Source organism: Mytilus trossulus, chromosome 5 (assembly GCF_036588685.1).
Source record: "Mytilus trossulus isolate FHL-02 chromosome 5, PNRI_Mtr1.1.1.hap1, whole genome shotgun sequence".
Lineage (NCBI taxonomy): Eukaryota > Metazoa > Mollusca > Bivalvia > Mytilida > Mytilidae > Mytilus > Mytilus trossulus.
The window spans coordinates 19700889-19712939 of NC_086377.1; the positions used below are offsets into that span (position 1 = coordinate 19700889).

At 32.4% G+C, this 12051-nt stretch overlaps 2 protein-coding genes across 2 annotated transcripts; both read right to left on the reverse strand.

Annotated features, from left to right (window-relative positions):
- Positions 1 to 1103: 1103 nt before the first annotated feature.
- Positions 1104 to 2582, reverse strand: LOC134719490 (complement C1q-like protein 4). Its single transcript, XM_063582480.1, has 2 exons — positions 2371 to 2582; positions 1104 to 1613 (listed from the first exon to the last, which is right to left on the reverse strand). The coding sequence occupies exons 1-2, from the start codon at positions 2480 to 2482 to the stop codon at positions 1210 to 1212; spliced, it is 516 nt and encodes a 171-aa protein (XP_063438550.1). The 5' UTR covers positions 2483 to 2582; the 3' UTR covers positions 1104 to 1209.
- A 3488-nt stretch (positions 2583 to 6070) lies between these two features.
- LOC134719491 (complement C1q tumor necrosis factor-related protein 3-like) lies at positions 6071 to 9094 on the reverse strand. The gene is made up of 3 exons (XM_063582482.1): positions 8991 to 9094; positions 7175 to 7243; positions 6071 to 6648 (listed from the first exon to the last, which is right to left on the reverse strand). Exons 1-3 carry the CDS (start codon positions 9064 to 9066, stop codon positions 6245 to 6247), a joined length of 549 nt encoding a protein of 182 aa, XP_063438552.1. The 5' UTR covers positions 9067 to 9094; the 3' UTR covers positions 6071 to 6244.
- Positions 9095 to 12051: the final 2957 nt, after the last annotated feature.

Sequence of the window (12051 nt, forward strand, 5' to 3'; positions counted from 1 at the left end):
CGTTTCTGATTCCGAGATTTTCGCTCGGGTTTTGATGAGGTTCGAATTTCTTGATATTTACCTTTGTAAATAGTGATCAAAGGTAACAGGATTATTGTTTTTCACGTCAGACGCGCGTGACATTTTCTTGACATCATCAAGGTAAATAAGAAACGAATTCAAAGTAAATATGATAGTTTTCGAGAGAAATGTAAAGAGCCTTTGATTTTGTTGAGTGTTTATCGAGTTTTTATTAATATAGAATACACCATTGGTTTTCCCGTTTGAATGGTTTTACACTTGACATTTGTGGGACCCTTTATATAACTGACTGTTCGGTGTGAACCAATGCGTTGTGTTTAAGACCCAACTGTGACCTATACTTGTTTACTTTTACTAGTTGTGTGACTATGACTGAGAGTTGTCTCATTGACAATCCTACCACAACTTCTTATATTTTTTTACAGTCAAAAGTCCACATTAACTTATCGAAGAATGGTGAATATGTGTATGTCAAATAGACATCATTAATAGCTGTTGTCTAATTGTCAAGTGGCAAATACTATGCGAGGAAGTAAAAAACATCATATACCGATGTTGGTTGGATCGAAGAAAATCTGTTTTAGCAATAAATAAGATTTTTTTTAATAACAAATAGTTGTTTTAAATTCTGCAATGGTCATATGTGCTAGGGCGTATCAATTGATTGCTCTAACCGATTAAATCAATCATTAGATTAAAACAGATAACACTAAAACAAAAGACAAAACAGTGATGTGACAAAAACTCGTTCGTTTGGAGTCTTTTTTATAGGTTACATTGATATTGTGATCTCAATAACGGACAAACAATAGAAACAAGACAAAACAGTTACGAAGAATCACGGAATAAATTCTGGTTGGTAAATGTTATACCAAATTACTAACAGAATTGAATAGTTTACTAGGTTTTATCCCATAGGTTGAGATAATGTTTGACTATGCTCAAGTTAAATATCTTGCCCTGCTTCTTTTTCACATGCGATAAATAGACATATAAACCATAAAGAAAATATATAACAGAAAAAAGATACGCAAAAAGCTGTTGGCTTGAACAAATGTTTAATATAGCAGCAAAATAAATAGTTATGAACCACAACAAACTGGTACGGTTTTAAAGAAACCTAGCAAAAACCGAACGCAAGCTAATAGTTGAACACATTGAGTCATACGAATTTACTATTTGTAAATTTTAATAGACTTGATATCCAGAAAAGAAACCCCAACCTCCATGAATCGATTCTATTCCAGATCCAGCATGATGGCGTACGAGTACACTGTCTCCTCGCTTCAGGGATACTAAAGCATTCATGGAACCTGCTTCAAAATCCCCAGATGCAGCGTGACCTTGTGATATCATATCGTTGTTTTTAATCATTTGTAAATGTAGACTACTGCTACTACCAGTCTTAAGAAATGTAGAAGCAAAGAAATACACACCGTCATTAGGAGATGTAAAATGACCAGTTCGGAAGTCATACGCGCTACCAATATTTGTAATCACGTCATCGAAAATAACTGTTTGTGAAGAGCCAAGAGTGACGTCCGTCGATAGCCGTGCATGAAAAGCGACTCTTTTATCTAAAATTTGTCCACCTATGAGAGAGAAAAAAAAACAATGTGAGGTATTAGCCTTTAATCTGAAATATAAACAACCGTGAATGGTAAACAAATAGATTAAAGAGGTATGTTTACTGACTGATCTCTAACCTAAATTGGTTTACTAGAGATATAGCATTCATATCCATTTATTATTAGTTTCATTGACAGAAACTGTCAATTCAGTATGAATAAGCATGCTTAAACGAATGAAACTATCTAGTGAACCTTCATGCAGTTTTTGCCCTCTATTTAATTTTGTCTTTCCATTTAATGTTTTTCCGAGCATCCCAAAACCAATAACATTTAGGTGAAATATGTAAAGAACAAAACTGTTCAGCGATTTACAAAAATGTTACTTAATACATGATACAAAAAATAAACAAGGAAAGCTAATTCGAATCACGATAACAATAAATTATATCTAACTAGCATATGTTTTACTAATTGAACAATGCAGTCTCTTAGACGCTTTTTGCTCAGAAATTGAAAATCAAATATTTGTCTTGCAAATTAAATTCCAACAGAAATCCATGTTATGAATTTATAATGACAATATGTGATGTTGATATACGATTTAAAAATACGTTCATTTCATCATCCGTAACTTTTTTTTACTTTGAACAGTTTTTGAAATGGTTCACGATAGTAAATGTTATGTGTTCTTTATAAATGCTAAGTCTTTAAAAAAAATAAGGTTAAATAACATCAACCTATTAATAACTGTTTATTGATTGTTGTGTACACTCATTACCTGTTTTATTATGCGTTGCAGATATTTCCTTAATTCTTCTTTCATTTTCGTATATGTACATGGCCATCAGTGCTAGAACAATAGCATTACAGAACACAATTAAATAATACATGTCCTTAAACGAATTTCTTCAAAATAAATTCAAGTATTCGGGATATTTAAAACATAACTTGGTGTGTATTTCATTGTCTACAACTATACACAACAAATAATCAAAGGAGGCAATCATTATTTAAAATAATCATTCAGGTAAAACGGGTAGAGTTCATCCTACATTTAAACCTATCGTGTACCGATTGATCATTAAAATTTGAGTGTCGCTGTTAAACGGCAATGATTTGAATGAAAAATTATCGATTAGAATTGTTATGCCCCATCTACAATAGTAGAGGGGCCTTATGTTTTCTGGTCTGTGGCTCCGTTCGTTCGTCCGTCCGTTCGTTCGTCTGTGCGTCTGTTCAGGTTAAAGTTTTTGGTCAAGGTAGTTTTTGATGAAGCTGAAGACCAATCAACTTAAAACTCAGTACACTTGTTGCTTACGATATGATCTTTCTAATTTTAAAGCCAAATTACACTTTTGACCGCAATTTCACGGTCCACTAAAAATAGAAAATGAAAGTGGAAGTTTCAGTTTAAAGTTTTTGGTCAAGGTAGTTTTTGATGAAATTGTAGTCCAATCAACTTGAAACTTAGAAGACATGTTCCCTATAGTATAATCTTTCTAATTTTAATGCCAAATTAGATTATTACCAAATTCATGGTCCATGGAACATGGAAAAGGATTGTGCGAGTGGGTCATCCGTGTACTTTGGACACATTCTTGTTTTTAATAACTTGTTTTTTTTTCCTCATATTTTTTACCTCGAGCGCCACAGAAGTCCAAACGCACTTCTGGTACCGGTTGTGTTATCAATACCACTGGGTCGATTCTTTTCTGTTACAGACCAATGTTAAATCCAGCTCGGTATGTACATGTAGTAGTTTGGAATTGGCATGTACATACTGATATCGTTTTAATGGACATTCGCTTTTTAACAAAAATGAAACGATTTTAATTAGGTAATACTGTCTTCCCCATGCAAACCTCTGATTCAATGTCATTGAATTTTGCTTTGTTTAAGAGTATGTTGGGTTTGTATCAGCTTTTCGACGTCTAACTTAGTTTTGTTTAAGATTTTCATATACTTTGGCCTCGAGCTTCAACGAATATATATTAGTCATCGAATTGTGCATCGGGTAGTGGTGAATAGAAACCGTATATGTTATAACTATCCCTTCGTCGATACCCCTGCCAGTGAACCATGATCCCAAATGGTATCATCAAGCCCACTTGCCAGGACGTCGGACCTTACATGAAAATTCCGATTTTATTTTGATTGAGATTTGCTGATAAGAAAGGAAATATAACTCCTTCATGCAAAGCTATCACATGAAAAATATGTGAAGTTGGCAAAATTTAAGAATTGCATTCCCCATTATGTCTACTTACTTGAAAACAAAACGTGAGGTATTCACAGAAACTGGACCACGCAAAAATGGGAAGCAAGGCTATATTTTCTTGCCATCTTACGTATTACATTATATAGGGGTTTTTTTCGCGGGTGTAAAATTTCGACATTTTCATTGAAATTAGTATACGAAATATTTCAACAGATATTTTTTTTAGCAGATTAAAACTGTCATCAATACTTTTGCATGTACACTTTTAAATTGACAGCGATTTATGTTGGCGATTTGTTCTTTCGACGAGCGAACATTTACATTTTGCGAAAATAACCCACTATACGGTACATGTATGTATTCATGCAAGATGTCCAATACTTTCACTGGAAAACTTATAGGAAACTTTTGTTTTTATGTTCGATCAATTGACTAGATAAGAAAAATAATTTACAGTGTACAATAGAACAGGAAAAGATATAGGCTTAAAATAACGGTATAATAGGTAACATATATACAAGTGTGTGGACATTTTGTTCCCGAGGATTTCATTCGCCAAGCTACAAATTTGTGCAGGATATTTAGAAGAACTTAACAAATACTTGCTCGGAACTCGCCCTCTATTAACAATTTTCTGACAATGAAACAATGACCGAAAAACGCTGTATTCTTTCTAAATGCTTTACATAAAATATCATGTGCAATTTGTTGAATAAAACAAAAATTGACTCTCAATTGACCGTCAACGTAACTTAAAACAGTTCCACTTCACCACGAATAACAATAATCTGAATTGTTCAGCATGGCAAACACTTTACCGTTTAAACTTCCAACTGATCCAAAGCACCTGGGTCAAAGTTAGGCGATACCAATTAAACAGCAGGCTATTTATAAAATGTTCAAAACTACTGTATTTACAACAAAATTTATGATAAATTATGGCTTTAAATGCTAGTGCTTAGTCCTACATTTTTTTATAAATTGCATCTAATTGTGTATCTGTTACGGTAATACTTGCGTACTCAAGCACGACTTATAATACCACTGTATACTGTCAAAACAACTCTGTAAAAAAGTCAAAACAACTTCTAGGGACTATGTGGCATGACACGACATCGAACTTGTGCTAATGTAAAACGCATACAAAATAAACTGCAAGAAAATTTCAAAACGGAATTTCCCGTATTAAATTGCAGAACCAAACGTTCAAACAAATGAAAAACAACTGTTAGTTTCCTTACTTTGATCAAACATTTGCTTATGCAGAAAATGTAGAAATGCATTTAGTAACAAAATGGTGACATGCATAATGTTCATTTTCATGATATGAGACATGGTAATTTAATGCACGAACTAATTAAATGTGATGTGCATGATATTTCTTGAAGTAAGTATCTTTGCTAAACGTAAGTCGGTATACAATTCTTCCGGAAAAGTTTTCAGCCATTTATCCTGCAAATCGAAATGACTTTTCTCAAATTGAAAATATACTATTAAGATTAGTCAATCTTTTTTTGTTTCAACGAGTATCATATCAAAAGATGATGCTACCTTTACTAGTTTTTTGATAGTAACGATCATAATTTAATCGATGTATGTTCATGTTGGATGGTGCAAGTTTGCTGAGTGTGTTCTCACATACAAAAAGGGATGACGCTAGAGTAGTACCCAGCTGATACAAATTTTGTGTTTTGGTGATGTATAAGTTCCCTCCTAAGTGCACTCTGTCTTATCTTAAGTATATTTATTAGTTTAGCCTCTTTCTACTGAGTTTTTGTTTGTTCTTATGCTGTACTGTATCACCAGGATTCAAACCAAAATGACACAAACATTAACAACTATAGGTCACTGTACGGTCTTCAACAATACAATAATACAATAATAATAATAACTAAATACAACATAGAAAACAATAACTAAGAGACACGAACCCCATAAACAAATGTGTATGATCTTAGATCCTCATGAAGGGTAAGCAGATCCAGTCTCGCCACCTTTTTTTCAGAGCATATACCGTAACACTAAAACCTTATTTTGTTGTATTAGTCAATGTTATTTTCTTTAAAATTGTATATTTAAGTTTTAGAACGAATCAGTATTGATGACGTCTGTTGTACTGTTCAATAAATTCGCGTACTTTCTTGTCGAATTACGCTTTGTATGTATTGTTCAAATATTATTATGTTAAAGAAAAGTTAAAATTTTGGAAGATAAATATATATATTCAAAATAAATATGAACATGTCAATAGATCCAGAACCCTGTCGAGATTTACCTGTCTCCAATTTTCTATTATTTATTTCCTTTACTTAAAGACACTGCAAAATATTATAAACATTACAACAGATATCTGTACACGGCTTTTTGCAACCGTGTATTTATATCAAATAAACAATATTTTTTTCTGGAAACCTCAATAGTGATTTTTTTGTTTTTAGATACGGTAACCAGTGAAGAAGCTCCAATCGCCATGTATTATTTGTGGTCCTAATCCAGGGAAATGACGTACTTTGACAACATCTCCCTTGTGCAGATATACAACTGCATTCATTGCCCCTGTCTGCGATCCGCCACCAGATGCTGCGTGCCCTCGTGATATCTCGTTGCTGTTTTTGACCATTTGAAGATGTAATACTGTTGCATTGTGTGGTCTAAGAAATGTACAGGCAAAGAAGTATATTCCATCAAAGGGTGCGGTGAAATGACCAGAATGTTGGTTATAAGCTTGGCCGATATTAGTAATCACCTGATCGAAGATAACTGTCTGTCTAGAGCCAAGAGTTATATACGGTGTCAATCTTGCATGAAATGCCACTTCAATTGAAGAGATCAGAGAATCTGAAATTAAGGAAAAAGAAAACAATCAAGTGTTGTACAATCTATTTAAACACATGTTGACCTTAGTAGGAGTAAATTACAATTTGTTTCACGATAGTTGTCTTTATTTATGCTTGAGTTGCTGTTATATCTAGAAGTCTTTTGCTTGATTGGCTGAATGAATTGCATTTTCGGTCTCCGTAAAGTTCTGCTGACGATAATCCAACATTCACATCTACGTATTCCATCTTAAAGAATAAAATAATTAACTAGTCTAAATGATAAGAGTCCATTTACAATTATGACATTGGACTGAGTATGAAGTCGCATTATAGGCAGTACTTACAGGAGAGCTGACGCTTACCATGGTGTCACAACCGGTTTCGTTTGTTTTGGTGTTTTATTTAAAAACGTTTTACCGACAAATGTTATTTGACATATAAGCTGTATGTTCTATCAACAATTGTATGAGTTTGCTCATTGCTGTGAACGTTGCTTTTATTCTTTTTTTATACTTTTTATAAACAATTAGCTTGCTAAAACGTACTCTCTCCAAGCAGTCTGTTCGTCCTCTGCAGTGAACTAATTACCTCTGATAACGCTGCCTTTGATTTACCTAAAATAAGGCAATTGTTACTAGATTTTAGAAAAAATATACATAGCCTCTATAATTGAAGCTTAATACAAACATATTATAAACTTTCAAAGTAATATGATAATCAGTGGTGACAACTAAAGCATGAAAAAAGAAAGGCAAAGGAACGACAGGTATATCCAAAATATAAGTCAATTCCATAGACAATAACTGTTTAGTGTCTTTAAATATCAGCTGTATGTGTACGAGGCTAGGAAACAAGGTGTATGCGAGCTTTAAGCGAGCTACTACACCTGTTCTAAACCGAGTACAAATACAGCTGATATTTAAAGACACTAAACAGTTATTGTCTTTATCCTGCAATTAATTCTGTTTATTGTTTGTGTTTTAAAAGACACAAAAACTAACATGTTTAGCATTTATTTTCGATTTGTAATCCCTTGAGGCCCGCGTAGTAATATCAAAATCACACATTACGCTGAAGACGGGTTCGCAAAAAAAGAATCTCGAATGGTCAACTATAATACATCGCTCAAGGTGAATAAATATCTATTCTAACATAACAACTAATTTCAACAGTAAAAACTAACAGCAAAACATTGTCAAATTTGAAACAGAAGTAAACGAGTTGGCCTACGCTTCAGACTTGACATTCACTAAACACGCATGCTGAAATTGACATGGCTGATTTTATAACACAATCATACACATTCAAATTTTGAAATCGACAATTGTCAACGTCATTGGAATGCAACTGGAATACACATTCTGAGGTCAAACAGGTTCAAACAATACTCAGTCTGGCAGTGGGCGGAGCTTTAAAGCGATATCTGTATAGTATACAGATACAGCATAGCGATATCTGTAGGACTGTATCTGTATAGTAGGACACCCAATTGCAGGTTAAAAACAGACAACATCATAAAAATAACTGAAAAACGACTTAAGGTGGTATGGGTGTCTTTCGCCATCTTGGATTGTAAAAAACAGAGAATCTAAGGTCCATATTTTCTATCAAATTAGCAAAATTTGATGCAAGAATGCAGGTATTTCATGTGTTTTTACATTAAAAAGATCCAATTTATAAGAATATAACTTATAAATAGAAATATATGTACAAGTGTAGAATATATTTGGTTGTTTTTAAATATTTTGAAATTGTCATTTTAAGGGGAGGTAACTCTAAAACAGTGCATTTTCTGTTGGATTGTTCATGGAATTTTCCTACTTTGTATTTTAGCCGGAAAAAACGCACGGTGACCCTATCTTTTCTTTTGATATTATCAAAGCATTTTTTGAAAGCTATATTTTCCTAATTTATTTTACAATTCTATCATTTCGTTTAGTTTCTATTCACAAAATGGTGTTTTTTCCTGTATAATCCATACAAAATGTGTCATTTTGTCACGACCCGTAGCTTGAAAAAATGCACGGTGACCTATCATTTTTATAATATTTTTTAACATGTATCAATAGATACTACATTTTGGCAAAGTATGAACAAATTCTATCATTTTTATTTTAGACTCCCATACCACCTTAATGACAAATAACCGTCTACTATTTACAATTTCAGATAAAAAAAAAAATTAAAAAAAAAGAGAACCATTCGAAACCCTTCAAAGTTTAGAACGCATCATTTCCAAAAATGTAGGCTAATATTTATTTTTTGAGAAGATACATTCCTATTACAAAAAAGAATGATTTAAAGCTAATGACAAAGACTCCAGATGGCAGGTTAAATAAGATAAAAATTGAAGATACATACCAATATTTCGGCAACAGTCCTTCTCACCGTACACAAGCACAAGTGTACTGAACAGTATGTTAATATATATTCTCATTTTGGTCCTGTGCAAGTATTTTTTTATAATTGAATCGTTTTTGAATATTGAAATTTAACAAACATTACCAACTGATTTCGTTTTGCACTCAGTACTTAAAGTGATAGCATAAAGTCATTTGATATTATAATGATCTTATAGCGTGCTACTAACAAATAGTTATTAAATTTACTAATCGATATACAGATTCGTGTTACCTTTTCTAAATGCCGTATGTATGGCAAAACAGGACCATACAAATATAGCGAGCTTCAAGGTAAAATGATGACAGTCACTTTGGAGGCTGCTTCAGAGATGTTTGATATCCATCCAGCGACAAACATTACACTCATATTTTGACACGGGAACAAGCACATTTTACACTTCTATACTAATGTATTGAACTTTAATTTAACCTATGATACTCTCTCCAGCAGATAGGTTAAGGCAGCGAGGATGCCACATAATAGTACATTAAACAAGAAGAGAACAAAACAAAAAATACAAAATGGGAAAACATAATAATGATATGACATATTCAAGTCATGCAACTATTTTAATATTATATTCAGTCTATTTATGAAGAAAACGCTATTTTTTAATGTCAGTAACATCCTTTTAGGCGCGTTGAACTTGACATACTCTACTTTATAGAATCCTGATTAAGTGCAGCTGCTAATGGACTGTTGAATAGAGACTTTATTAACAATAAATTATTATAAACTATATGTGTAAACGGGGACATCTAATTGTATCTTTCTTTTTAAAATAGATTGATTCATTATTGTTTGCAAATAGTGTTTGGTAATTATGCCGTTCATGTTCAGGATCATCATTAAACAAATACTAGAAGTTATTCAAAAATGTAAATACCCTGATGAAGGAAATGTCATTATGTTTTCCATTGGGTAGGGAAATATATGTTGGACATTGAACAAAGAGTTTGACTTGGAACACACCACATTTAAATTGTTCAGAGACATGCCGACCGAGTTCGTCAGTATTCATAAAACGCGGCACTGGTCAAACAAGGGGCACCGGAATTGATTTAACAATTAAAAGGGAAATAGATGCATAAACTAGCATTCCACAGAGTAAATTGATAACCCTGTCCAGAGGGATAAACTAAAAATATTCATCACGGTATACCTAAGTAACTGCTAGATTTCAAACCTGATATTAAGGTAAGTCAATAGTTGAGGTGCAAATGGGTTTGTAATATTTTAGCTAATCTCCATTTACCTGAAATTAAGGCAAAGACATATTCGGTATCTGTAAACCCACTTATTTATATGACCATTATTTTTTTTTATTTTACTAAACAACATTCAGCGTAAATATAAAAAAATAGACGATGTTGTGTGATTGCGAATGATACAACTATTCACAAGAGACCAAATAATACAGAAATTTTAACAACTATAGGTCACCATACGGCCTTAAACAATGAGCAAAGTTCATACATAGTCAACAAAGGATCTAAAATAACAAATGTAAATTAATTCAAACGATGAAACTAATGGCCTAATTTATGTACAGAAAAATAAACAAAAAACAAGAATGTAACACAGCAACAAACGCCAACCATTGTTTTATAGGTTCCTGACTTGTAGAACAAAAGAACTATCAAAATTACTTGAAAAAGGCTCAACTCATCAGATGGATAAGAATAGAACTACATCTAACAAAAACACGTAGTGGACGTGGCCGGTAATTTGTACATCCCAACAACAAAAAGACACCAAGTACAGATCTTAGAGACTTCGCAGTTACTGACAGCTAGTTCAAAACCAATACAACTTAGAATCATGCATCTAAGACTAAATTGTCTATCAGTACACATCAAACATCCAATGGATTTTGAGTAAAGATTCATAAATAGTCAAAGAAAAACATGCTCGTGTGCACTGCCAAAATACTGGTATCGACAGATTGTAGATCCATGAATGTGCATATGTATATAACAATAATATTAAGTTTGCTTTTAATATACTGATAACAAAACCAATATTGATACCTATAAAAACAATATTCAAAGATTTTAGTACTGTCTTTGATAATAAGTTTATCTAAACATGCTAAAGGATCGATAAGTTTACTTGGATCGTTCAAAATTTCCGGGCACGTTAAACAACATCTTCGTTAAAATGAGGATGTGTTATCCCGTTTGACATAAGTTATCTACAGGTACAATTAAACTTCAAAACCAAATCTGTATATCTATGGAAGAATTAAATAAAGGTTTTAAGTAATTTGTGGTAACAAAATCCCTGGCTAAATAATTTACCAGTGATCTTTATCAAAAACCAAAAATAATCAAAGTTTCAAAAGCGAAATAATCAAAGTTGCACATTAAGTTTAGTACTTGTATAATTTGATCAGATATCTTAACTGTCAATTTTTTTAAAGTTTTAAAATCAAAATTAAATTGAGAAAATTTTAAAAGTATTTTTTCTTTAAAAACTTAGAATTTTGATATTTTAAAACTTTGATAAAAATTCCATGAAACTAAAATTTGAAGACTTTCTAAAATTTTGAATTGATATATGAATGATTACACGGATCGATATACAGCAACAAATGACAACCACTGCATTTCATATTACAATAAACGTCAGTTGTAGGTTGCATTTCTGTAAATATTGACAATGCAATTTCCCATAGGAACTCCTTTTACGGCTAAAACTGTACCACTTTTAATATGAAGTTTTGAAAAAAATCTTATCCTAGAATTAAAAGTTCATATGCACCATAATTTTTTTCAAAGGTCAAAATATAGGGCTGTGTGGCATATTTTCAACGTTTATATGCCCTGAACTTCTTAGAGTTTAAACTTACACTAATTTTCTTAACTACCCCTACCTCGAATTAAGGGTTACCACAGATTTCAATGTAAACAATAAGCACGTGTCTATTTACTGGTAACATTCCTAAGTTCTGTCTCTGCGATATGGAACATAGAGAGCATAACTGGGAACCAGTATGTAAACAAAATTAATTTTCTAT